Source organism: Cygnus olor, chromosome 17 (assembly GCF_009769625.2).
Source record: "Cygnus olor isolate bCygOlo1 chromosome 17, bCygOlo1.pri.v2, whole genome shotgun sequence".
Classification (NCBI taxonomy): Eukaryota; Metazoa; Chordata; class Aves; order Anseriformes; family Anatidae; genus Cygnus; species Cygnus olor.
Genome location: NC_049185.1, coordinates 11,662,169 through 11,674,382, shown reverse-complemented (window position 1 = coordinate 11,674,382; position 12,214 = coordinate 11,662,169). Strand labels below are relative to the sequence as shown.

The following is a 12,214-nucleotide window of genomic DNA, read 5'->3' as shown; positions in this document are numbered from 1 at the left end:
TCTTTGGGTTTTTTTTTGAACCATCTGTGGTCTGAAAGGTCTGTGCCAGAGACTGAGGACAGTGACAGGACAAGAGGCCACAGGCACAAACCAAAACACATGAAATTCTACCTCAATGCAGGGTAACAATTTATTTATTTTTTACTGTAGGGTGCTCGAGCACTGGGACAGGCTGCACAAGGAGGTTGTGAGCTCTCCATCAGTGGAGATGCTCAAAACCCAACTGGCCCCCGGACAACTGGCTCCAGCTGACCCTGCTTGAGCAGGCGGTTGGACTGGAGGATCTCAAGAGGTCCCTTCCCACCTAAACAATTCTGTGGCACCAGCCAGCTGGGGAAGGATCACAAACAGACTCTAACGGGGTCTAGAAAACATCTCTAGAACTACAGGGATGGCAAGAGAGGCACCACAGGGCAAAAATGCCTGGATCAGAAGGCAGTTTTACACTCTCGACCATGTAAAGAAGTGATCCATGCAAGCCCCAAGCTGAGGACCCTAAATCCAGCAGTGCCAAATGACAGCCTGCCCTACACAGCGCCTTACTGGGGTGCCATGTAACCAAGGGCATCCGCCCAGCTCCTCAGCCCCGGTCCACCTGAGGCAGGGTTTGCACTGTGGCTTGGCAGATCCCGGCTGTGCTCACTGTGGCTCTCTAAGCTCACCTCTTGCCTCCTTCGTTCTGCGGGGAGATCCTGGAGGCTGCTGCGTGCTCCTGCTGCTGCAGGTAAGCCTCGCTGGGGGTGCGACGCAGGTCCAGCACGGGGCACGCGGCCCCAGGGAAGGAGTACACCGGGGTCTGGATGTGGGAGTTGAGCTGCTGAGGGTGATGGCGCGTGTAGTCCTGGGTGATGACCTCCTAGAAGAAACCCTTGAGTCAGAAGCAGAATTGGTCTCTACTTCTCATTTTGCAGGACATAACTAAGGGCAAGCAGGAAGGAATCAGGCAGGTTTGTTCTTGCAGGGCTGTAACTTCTGCCTCCTGCCAGGAAGCTCTTGTGATGGGCTTTATTTGTGATGCAAGGACGTGGGATGACCGTGCCCAATGCACCCTGCTCTCTCTAGCCCTAGACCAGCAGTGCTGAGGTCTCTAGCATCACTCCCAGCCCTCCCCACCAGATATATTTCACATCGGCTCTGGATGTGGCCCTTCCCTCCTCCCCAGGCACCCCAGGGGAAGGAGAAAACCAGGTTAATTACACTGATGTGCTGGGCCAGTGTGACCACCCGCTGGTTCATGCCCTTGACGCTCTGGCTGGACTGCAGGGGCTGGCACTGGGGCTGGGGGCCGTCGGGCTGCCGGAGGTGCTGCAGGTGGGCTGCTTCGGGGGCCGAGGCCTTCAGCGAGGCTGGAGGAGGCACAAAGAGCAGAGCTGGAGCCAGGTGACACCCGTGTCCCCCTCCTCGATGGCCGAACACCATCCTGGTACGGCACCGGGGCACCAAGCCCACCGTGCCAGCCTCAGGCTCATGCTGGGCACCGCCGGTCCCTGCCCTCACCTTGCTGCTTCTGCCTCGGGTCGTGCTCCCCGTGCCCCTTGTCCACATCCTGCAGCAGCTTGGCCCCTTTCTCGTGGGACAGGCTGGGCGAGCTGACGGGACTCACCGCTTCGATCCGCTCAGGGCTGTAGCCACCGTGAAAGCCTGGGGAAAGGGAGAAGGGCGTTAAATCCTGGTGCTGCGGCTGTGGTTGCTGGTGGGCAGTCGTACAGTCGGCAAAGGGGTCAGAAAAGAGATCAGGGGAGGCCTGGCAGGTTTGGCCGACTGTATGGTCCCCTGGGGCTGCACAGATCTCAAAGTGCTTTACAAAAAAAATCCCCGATGATGCCAACAGCAGGGACTTGAAAATGGAGCGTGAGGCCCTGCAGACCTCAGACCCTCACACGGGGTGTGAGGATCCTCCTGCAAAGACAGCAGGCTTGCAAGGGGCAAGAAGGCTCCTTGACCCTTCTCTGCCTTTTAAACCCATTGCACAGACTCAAGCTCCAATGAAACGTGCGGAGCTGGAAAGAAAGACGAACATTATCCTACAAGAGAGGGAAGAAACTGAGGCACAGACAGGTCATGCTTCCGGGGACCAGGGGCAAAGGCCCCAGGGGGCCTGGAGGAGGCACCCGCCGCCTCCTGCCAGCTCAGCGGGTTTGGTAACACGACTTCTGCCTCCACAGACCTTCAACCTCCTTGTGCTCAATTCCTAGAAGCTGCCCATTGCAGGCTGAGTTGGCAGGGGACCTGTGGCGCTGCCGGGAGGCCCCGGTGCCCGGGGCGTGCTCTGCCCCACTGCCCTGCTGCCCCTGCCAGCCCCAGCAGGAGCGGCTTGGACTGTGCTGCTCTGGCATGGGCACGCGCTGGGGGGAGCCACCCTCACCCCCATGACCCTCCCGAAGCCTTCTGGTGGCCAACAGGCCCTGGTGGATGCTCCAACACGAAGAAGAGGCCTCCCCCTGCCCCCATGTGCTGCCTGCTGCTGGGAGCCCGCATGGGTGCTCTGGGGGAAGGTTTGCCCCACCAGGAGTAGACTACACCTTGAGTCCATCCCATTGCCATCCGGAGAAACTTGTCCTGTTGCTTTTGTGTCCTACGCAGGATCGCAGTCAGTGGTTACTGCGATCTGCTGGGGGAACGACCCCCGAAATGGCAGCCCTCTGCACGTTTTCTCACGGGGAGGCCAACAGAGCCCCCCTGTGCTGCAGCCCCCGAGCCCTCGGGGATCCTGCAGGCTGGATGGCACAACTGTGAGCGGGGCCGTGCGTGTCGGGTGGCCAGCAGCCCTGTCACGCTCACACACCCAGTTCTCATCTTAGCCCCTTTGATTTATTACCCACAACTGTTTCGTACAGACTGCATGGGAATTGCTAATCATGGGGAAATCAGAATTAGCAAATTGCTGTTGTCTGTAAAAAGCAGTACCAGGAACTGAACAACATTTGCAAAACAGGGCTTGGCAATGGAAAAAACTAAGAGAGTGTGGGAGAAGGGAAGATCCCTGAGACACACACAAATAAAGACTGGAATAACGTAACAACTGGGAGGGAGAGGGACAAGCACACTCGGGGAGCTGACAAAGCCAGTAGCCAAAACGTGCAACTCAAAATACGAAATAACGAAATAAAATCAGTCTCAGGCCACAGCTGTCTCGCCCCTCCCCTCCAATTTCTTACCATCGCTAGTGGAGTCGTTACTTAGCGAGCCTCTTTCTCGCTGCCCCTTATCGCAAGAAATTTGGCGCATGATAATCACATCTATGAAGTTGGCCGCTGTCGTGGTGGTCTTACCGAGTGCTCGGAGCTCCTGTTCCTGCATTGAAAAGGGTTTACTTTGACTCTTTCTCTACTGTGCTGCTCGGGGCCTGAGGCTGCATGCTGCTGGTCCAGTGGGTGATGGTGCTGCTGGCTTTTCCCCTGTCCTCTGCTATAGTGATGAGAAGAACCGGGCCCGGAGGCGGGTAAAGGCCTCGACTCCATGGCTTTAATAGGCGAAGGCGACTGTTCGAGGGTGGCCCCGCTGGGCAGCTTTGAGGTGAACACGTTGTTGTCAGGCTGGGGTCGCTCGGCCTTGCCTTCTCGTGCCCTCGAGGCCTCTTTCTGCAGGACGGCCGGGTCCATCATGGCTGCGTAGCCGTCCACCGCACCGATGGAGGAGCGCAGGGCGGAGGCCGAGGGGAAGCCCGTGGAGCGGATCGGCGACGTGGTAGTGGTGGATGAGGAGCTGGGAGGCGACAGAGGACGAAGCAAAGATTAGCATGTGGCGAAAGGGGAGTGCTGCTAAGCACCTGGCAGAGCCCAAGTGTTTAGCCCGGGTATTAGCCCTGTCTGGCCGAGGCACTCAGAGTTGCTCTGAGCATAGATTTGGCCCGTGCTGGAGCAGGTGAGGAAGGCTCGGATAAAACCTCTGCCACCCATGTGCCCACCACAATAACATGGGGTATTTGCTGTGGTCTGGATGGATTGACCACAGGGAAGAAAACCCATGGGACAAGCCCATACACCTCCATAACGCCACAACCAGGAAGCTTTCAGCAAGAGCAGTGATACCTGCACTGGGACACATCCTGCTTTCTTTCCTGGTAGCAGTAAAAGCCACCAGGTAAAGTGAAGGGACTGCGTACCAAAACCCATCTCTCCCCATCACAACTTCCCCGTTAGCCCCAGTCCTGCTCCTGCTGAGACTGAATCACAGAACCACAGAATCATTTAGGTTGGAAGAGACCTCCAAGATCACCCAGTCCAACCCATGACCTAACACTAACAAGTCCTCCACTAAACCACAAGGCCCAAACAACCCTTGCTGCATCTCCGAGGTGCCCGCGTGGTGCTCATTAATTAGCCACTACATCTGCCCTTGGCAGCAGTCCGGGCAAGGGGCAGGGAACGTGGCGTGGGGACGTACCGCAGGACGGAAGGGGTGGGGGTCTCCGAGGAGATGATCTTCATGTTCGTGTTGTGGAGCACGCTGGGGCGCTGCTGGATGGTCTCGTGGGTGCGGGGCGAGACGGGAGAGTGCTGGTGGCTGTGAGAGTGCGAGGAGGAACGGCTGCTGGACTGCTCTGTACCTGGGGCAAATACAAGCAAGGGCTTCAGCCCCTTGTTTTAGAGTCCCAGCCCTACCCGCACCCAGCAAGGGCCCCGGGATGCGGAGCCAGGCTCCTCCCCAGCCTACCTGGTCTCCAGATGGGTGCATGCTCCACCGTGGTGGATACTAGGATGGATTTTTCACGCTCCCTCTCACGTTCACGCTCCCGATCCCGTTCCCGTTCAGACACCGATGATCCTGACTGTTTGGTCAAGTGCGTGGGGCCTCCTGAAACCCAACCGAAAGGCAGTGAGAGGGCTGCAGACAGCGCAATTCCCCGCGGGGAACACAGCCTGCCCTTCACATCGCTGTGTCTGCAGAGCAGATAACGAACGGCTCCATCCAAGGTCACCTGGAGCAGGACAGACCGGGGCGACCAGCGCGACAAAGCCCGGGCAGATCACGCAATAGCTGTCCTGGCGCCGTCTCCAGGATATGACCTTCCACAAAGCTGTTTGCTATCTGCCACTTCGGGGAAAAAGGAGGAAAAGCAACGAAGCTCCCAACAAGCAGAATCAGAGGAGCTGGTGCGAGGAAGCCGGAGCGCTGGTCCCCGAGCAGGAATGAATTTGGGCTCTGCCCCAGCACACCGAGCTCACGGCCCCGAATTGTTTAAGGGAGTCCTGCCCAACCGCTTTCCCACGGAAAAAGCAAGCTGCAGCGTTACCTGGGGAGAGCGGGGAGCTGCTGTGTCGGCTGCTGAAGGTCTGGGGCGGGCCGGGGATGTAGGTGATGCGGTCCATGGAGGTGGCGGAGGTGCCGGGGGTGGGGGGCACGAGGACAGGCAGGTGCGGCACTTGGGACAGGTCGATGATTCCTGGAAGAGAGCAGTCAGAGGGCAGTCAGGGTGACACTGAGCCGCTGCTGCTTGACCCCGGCCACAGCTCCCAAAACGTGGGAACCCCCCCCCCGACCCTCCCAGATGGATTCACAAGGACCTGCTGCATAGTTGAGGGCGAGCGAGGGCTCCCGGGGCGACAAGCCGCGCAGCATGTCCGCCCGCTGCGCCATGGCCGTGGCTGCGGCGTTGTGGTGCATCTGCTGGGACGTGATGTAGTCATTGATGATGGTCTGTCGGTTCTCCATGGCGGCCGTGTCCGGGTACCCCCGGATGAGGTACGGGGGGTAGAGGTGGGGGTACGTGGGGCTCGGGGCCAGATGCCTCGGCAGGTAGTAAGCAGCAGCTGGGAGAGAAGAGGAGGGAGAAATGAAGCGGCTTTCCCCAAGGATGGGTTTTTGGGAGGCAGCAGGCCGTGCTTTTGCCTGGCGCATCCTCAGGGTTTGGAGCATGCCAAGGAGAAAACGATCCCAAACCAACCATGCTCCCTGCCGAAGGTACCTGCTTCCAGTTGGATTCCCCTTGGGATGGCGGCGGGATCGAAAGCCAGCGGGATGTGTCCTCGGTACAGGTCGACCCCGCTCACGCCACGGAGCAAGTGCTCATACGGGGAGATGGGGTGGTGGTGGTCGGGCACGGGGGCGTGTGGCGACTTGGAGTTGGTGAGTTCTCTGGACGTAGGGGTGATCTTTCGGTCCTGGGACACTGGCTTCCCAGCAGTGATGCTCCCTGCAGCGAGCAGAAGGAAATGAGTCAGAGACTGAGCACCATGGCCAAGCCACGTCCCCGAGGGGTACCCACAGCCAAGAGTTTCCTCAAGGGAAGCCCACAGCTCCTCCTGAACTCAAGGGACCCTTCTTCCCTCCTTGCTGCACTGCCGTGACACATTACACCACCGAGACCAAGGTGGCCAAGCCCTGGTCTCAGCCAGGAGGAGAACCCTGTCCTAAACCCTCCCGTGTGTACCCCTCGAGAAATGGAAAGGGGCTCCCACCCTCCACTGTGCTACCTGGACCTCTCCCTTTGACATCGCGCTCTCACCTTCCACCTCCCACGAGCAGAGGAGCAGGACAGGGCACAGGTACAAGGTGCAACACGCTGGGCTAACACATCTTTGCTACAACAGCACTGTGAACGCGGTCACGCAAGACCCGTGGCAGCCCTGTGCTACTGGCAGGGCCGTGCATGTCCCCTGGGCATGGCTGTCCGTGCAGCATTTGCACAAGGAGGATGCCAGTACTTTCCTATTCATCCATCCCACCTACATACACACCGGGCAACCTCACCCTGCCCTGCACAGGCACCCCGTGACGGAGCCTGGCTGCCGTGCTCCTTGGTACACCAGCAAGGAAGAGGTTAGGGCTGCTGGGCAGAGCCGGGGACCCCAGAAACTCCCGGCCACGGTAATGAAACAGTTCAGAGGGTTCAAGCACCAGCTGCCCTCTGGAGCTGTCAGCTCTTTCCCAACACACGGAGCGAGGTTGGATCAATGTCAGGGCCTTCCCTTGGCTCTCCCAACCTGCACTGGGCATTGGTGGCACTTCTCGCCCCACCTGGGACAAAGGGCACTGGCTCATGGTGTTCTTAACAGGCCGGGGACAGCAGCTGAAAGCCACCCCAAAGCAGCGTGAACACGCTCCTCTTGCACCAAATTGCACAGAAATGAGCCCAGAGCCATTCAGAAAAAGACGCAGCCAGCCTGTCCCTCCCCATCAGCCAAACACATGCACAAAAGCCCCATCTCTGCAGAGGGACAGGGACACAGACTGTGATGTCTGGCCGAGCCCTGCTGGCCCTGGCTTGGAGAGCAGCGAGCCATCCCTGCCCGCCTCCGTGCGCCGGATCCAGTCCCGCTGGTGGGGACTTGGAAATAACCACAGCTCCAACACAGGCCGGGCACACTGCCACGCCTGCCCCTCTCACAAACCTCAGTGTCTTGGTGTGGCCACGAATAAATCAAACCTACTGCAGGGACAGGAGGAAAATATAGCTGGCGTGGGAAAGCTCCACTCCAGCTCCGATCTACGACTCCTCCTTGTAGGACCCCACTCCTGCAGATCTCCTGCGTCCCCAAACCCCATGATCTCCAGACAGGCAGAAATCTACTTTGCTGCTGGTGCTTTACAGGAACGCTGATTTTTCCCTTGGGATCCCTCCCCACAGCCTGGGTGCTGCCTCCCCCGCGCCATCCTCACCATATGTGCAAATCTCAGAGCGCTGCCAAGCAGCTGAAGGCTTCCCCAGCAGCACTGACCGAGCTAGAAAAACGGCTAGAAAAGGCTGCGGCAATGGGATCTGCTGACCACGGAGACCCCTGGTGTGCCCAGCCGGCTGTGAGTGACACCGGTGGGTTTTTGGAGAGCTCTGCCCTCTGCAGCCCCATCTCATGGTCCTCTCAGGGGAGCTGCATCCCGGCCCTGGTTTTTGGCAGACTGCAGTGCCTTGTGCCGCACGCCCCCAAATCATGAGACTCTTGGTGTAGGACAAGGGTTTGCAGGTGGGAGATGCAAACCTCCTGAGAGCGCTGCCGCAGAGCTGGAGGAGAGCGGTGCCCCGGGCTGCTGCAGCTCCCCGTAGCTAGCAGGAGAGATGACAAGGTGTCCTAGGGACATGGTTCTGCACTGCCCACGGGTGTGCCATAACGCCAGAGGACTTTGTGGGCTCTAGATCCGAGTGGGTCTCACCAGATCACCAGACCTGAGCACGTGCCTGGTCCCTGGGAGCCCCGGCTCTGGGGCCAGGAGATAACTGGAACCAAGGGGAGCAGGCAGACCCCCCCCAGAACAGGCTGGGGAGGCTGCAGACCCCAGCAGCCAGCCAAACTGCCTGGATCTACCAGTTCAGGAGGATTACGTGTACCTGGCGGTGAGGTGTTTGGGTGCCAAGGTGATGGATAAACACACAAGGCAGGCAAACAAACACCAGATCGGTGAAAAGGGTGAAAATCCCCCTGCCCAGCGCACGGAGCACTGCTCTCCTGACCTCCTTTAGAAACAAGGGTGCCCAGGGACCACTCTGGGACAGGGAAAACACTTTGTACACAGCATCAGCTTCACCAAGGTCTCCTTTCAGCCACCCCACTGCAGGCATGCCCCAGCTCCCGTGAGTCAGCCCCAGCTGAGGAGAACAGGAGAGCAGGTTGGACGGGCACCTGCCAGGAACAGGTGGGGTCAGCAGCGACTTCCCGTGCACCTTGCTATAAATCTTAGCATCCAATAAAAGGCTGACAAGTACCTTCATGCTGCCGTGGCGTGGATTCCCTCGTGGAGACCGGAGACCCTCTGTGCAAGTGGCTGCTGAACGCCGTGCTGTGCCCTGCTTGGTGGTCCTCGTAGGCGAGGGCACTTTGGTGGGGTTTTCCCGGCTCAGGCACAATCACGGGAGCCCCTCTGGCGATCGATCCGCCCGAGTTTGTCACTGGGCTCGGCCTGTTTTTCAGGCTCTCTTCGTAGGCTCTCTCCAGATTCCTTGGGTCTTGTATGACGTCCAGAGAGTGTACAGAGTGAAAAGTCCTCCCGGGACTGCCGATGATGGACCGCACGTCATGCTTTTTGGTACTCGACGAAGAAGAGCCGCTGTCGTACTTCAGCGGGGTACCCTGCGGACACAAGGCAGGTGAGATGTCAGAGGGGCACAGAGCAGAAGGGGATGCAGTGACTGCACCCCACCGAGCTTCAACGGGGCTTGCGCTTCCCAGTTCAGCGGGTCGGTACACCAGTGACACCAGTTTACTTGGTGAAATGGCAGCAACCATCAGCACAGCAGAGATAACAGCACCGAAACGGGCAGGGTGGGGTGCCCGCTCTGCATGTCGTGTTGTGCTACAACAAGACGAGGATGAGTCACTGCCGAGGGCTGGCTGTGCCCATCACGCCTCGCTCCTACACATGCTGTGAAATGAGGTAGGCCTGCGAGGTGCCATGGGAACCCTCCAAATATTTGCAGCCCGACAGGAGACAGCACGCAATGCTTCATCCTAAATACTGGCCTCGCTGGGTTGACTCTTGCCCATAAAGTGAGGAGACCAAGGCTATGCACACCCAGCCACAGCTGCTGAGGGCACCAAGTCGCCTCTGGCCTTGAACGTAAGCCAAATGCAGCTACTCCCGTGTGCGTGGACAGAGCACTGCCTTCTTCATACGCCAGGGAGCACGGAGGTTTTGTATTTATCTGCTTGAGGATGGAAAAGAGGAACCCATACCCAAGCAGGGCCTGAATACCGAGCAGTTTGCAACCCCGAAGCCCTCTCTTCTCTCCTGTTGGGAGCAGGCCCTGCAAGGGCAGCAGGCTGAGTAGGAGCAAGCCCATACCTGCGTGATGGAGCCTTCCTTCAGAGGCCTCGTCAGGGAGATGTCTGGGGTCCGCCTCAGCTCCTCCCGGGGAATCTCATGGATTGACCTTCCCGCTTCTTTCACCGTGGCCACCAGGCCTTCGTGGGCTGGCTTCATTTTCAGGGGAGTAAGGCCCTCGTGAGACCTGACTTTGTAGGCATCAGATAAGTCCCGTGGTGGAGTGTTTTCCCTCTTGAGCTGTTTGGCTTCTCTTCTGAGGTAGTCCTCATGGGCCTCCACGTAGGACCGAGGTATTCCTGCAGCCCCCGAGCAGACAAAGCAGAGGGTGAGTCCCCAGCCACGCCCTGGGCTCCCAGTCCCCATGGGGATGCTCAGCACCAGGGGCCTCCAGTTAATGCAGGTAACTCACAGACTGGTACCTGACTGAGCACACATGCAACTACACTAACCCAACAGGACCCCCTCCCATTACCACCAGTTTCTGGACGCGTTTTGTACTACTTTCAGCCTGCCTTCATGCGAGTCACTGGGAATTTTACCCCTGACTCGGCGACAGCTTAGGGTGGTAGAAGCTGAGCAAGACTGGCAGTTTGTCTGAGCACAGAGCAGATCTGCAGCTGGACCCCAACGTGTCCATCTTCTGTTCCTCCTGCTCTAACCTGATGATAAGGACAAGGGGCCATGCGTGTGAGATATTTCCCCGTGTTACTTCTGGCCATGGCCTTGTCCTGCCTGCAGGCATTACCTTGTGTAATTGAGCCGCGGATGTGGTGCTGCTCCTTTAGGTTATGGGGACTGTGTCGGTCTGGAGGGATCGCTCGACCCATGAGACCTAGGAGAGATCCAAGGGGGAAAGCTGGGTTGTGACACAGAAGTTCATTTAAAAAAGAACGCACAGTGACGGTGTTACCAGGGCTCCGGGGAGAAAAAATACCAACAGTTTCTAAATGACTTGATTTCTCTTTTTTAAATGTGCTTCCTTTTTTTGTAGTCCTGGAACTGGTTTACAAGGGCAGAAGCCAAAGGCAAACAGGCCAGCCTGTGTCCCTAGTCTTACCATGCCTGTCAGATGCTGTCCTGTTGGGATGTGCCATGGGATCCCAGCTAACCACTGCCAAAACATTGGCGTGGGAAGGCTCATCATGTAGACAGGACACAAGATGGGGTCTCTGCAGGTCACTGCTGACACAGCAGGGGTAAAAGTTTTCCCCCAGACCCACCTTCAATGCTGGCAGACAGCGGATCGCGGGCTGACAAGCCCCGGCTGATCCTCCCCTCCATCATGTCGTAGGTCCGCTTGGTTCCCGTGGTCTCATGTGAAGCTCCTGAGCTCCTGCTGTCTTCTTTGGGACACTGAGAAGCAGCAACCCCACCTGGGGAAAGGAACACCGAGAAGCACCATCAGGAGCACAGAAAGCTGGCACTTGATGCAGGAGGGTGTTTACCACTGTCTGTGTTACCAAAAGGTCAGATCCCATCTGAGCACCAGCCACCGCTTGGCACTGCAAGAAATGTCGCATGAGGTTGACTTCCAAGAAATTCAGCTGATGTCTTCTCCCCTCCCTGCCTGCTCAGATTCCAGATCTGTGCCTCCTGCCTGGGTAGGAGCATCCGCCCTGTCGTGTCCCGCTCCCTCCCGCCCTGCGTGGGCCAGACGTAGGCAGTGGGACAGCTCGGAGCTGGCACAGCCCTGGTGTCAGCAGCTGCAGTTCCACTGAACTCAGCCCTGCAGTGCTGGGGAGGTTTTTTTGTTGTTGTTGTTTTGATTTTTATTAGACACCTACTGTTTGGGATCTTGTCCAGTCTTAATATTTGCTGAGACACTCCCTGGGTGAGAAAAACAGGCAAGAGGGGAGAGGCAAAGCAGAGAAATCCTTTGAAGCAGCAATGAGCGCACACAAGAGACGGCGAGAAGTCCCACGGGTCCGAGCCGGAGCGATGGAGCAAGCACCGGCGTGACTGCAGGCCACGGACCACGTCCTCATCCAAACTCGGACCAGATTTTTCTGCAAAGTCGAGCTCGAGCCCTCGCCTCCCTGCTGCGGGCAGCATCACGCCGTCCCCGAGCGCTGGGCTTGCCAGTGCAGCCCGCCCGTGACCTGGAAAGCCGCTGCCTTGCCTCCGCGCCTGCCCCACCGAACCCATCCGCTGAGCCCAATTTCCTCCATCGGGTGCAGTGAGCTGTGAATCTCACAGGCCGGTTGTGATCCAGCTGAATGCCTCGTGTTTATGTAACGAGCACTGAGCGAGGATGTTGGCTCGGGGAGAGAAACGCCTCTGCCCATTATCTCTGGCCTGGCCGCGCCTGCCAAGGATTGCTGGTGCCCCGCTCCTCCTCTTCATGGGCAGAGAATGTGGTTATACAATTAGGAAAACGGAGGAGAAGTTAAAAATGTTAATTCCATCGCGGACAATTGGGAATAAAAGTTGCCCTTTGAAAAGCCAGTAATTAATAAAATGGGATTATCACAACTTCACACCCACTGTTGCTTTCTGCAATCAGCATCCACTCGAT

The 12,214-nt window shown here is 58.1% G+C and overlaps 1 protein-coding gene across 1 annotated transcript in view; it reads right to left on the bottom strand.

Moving 5' to 3' along the window:
• Nucleotides 1–1,204: 1,204 nt before the first annotated feature.
• NCOR2 (nuclear receptor corepressor 2) overlaps nt 1,205–12,214 on the bottom strand; it is a 223,225-nt gene continuing 212,215 nt past the window's right edge. The window contains exons 29-40 of the mRNA XM_040577005.1: nt 10,920–11,072; nt 10,445–10,531; nt 9,718–9,995; nt 8,642–9,005; nt 5,909–6,136; nt 5,508–5,753; nt 5,237–5,386; nt 4,657–4,797; nt 4,387–4,549; nt 3,273–3,705; nt 1,498–1,641; nt 1,205–1,346 (exon numbers count right to left, since the gene is read on the bottom strand). Coding sequence (XP_040432939.1) covers nt 1,600–1,641; nt 3,273–3,705; nt 4,387–4,549; nt 4,657–4,797; nt 5,237–5,386; nt 5,508–5,753; nt 5,909–6,136; nt 8,642–9,005; nt 9,718–9,995; nt 10,445–10,531; nt 10,920–11,072 — 2,285 coding nt within the window. The 3' untranslated portion in view covers nt 1,205–1,346; nt 1,498–1,599. The remainder of the gene's footprint in view (nt 1,347–1,497; nt 1,642–3,272; nt 3,706–4,386; nt 4,550–4,656; nt 4,798–5,236; nt 5,387–5,507; nt 5,754–5,908; nt 6,137–8,641; nt 9,006–9,717; nt 9,996–10,444; nt 10,532–10,919; nt 11,073–12,214) is intronic.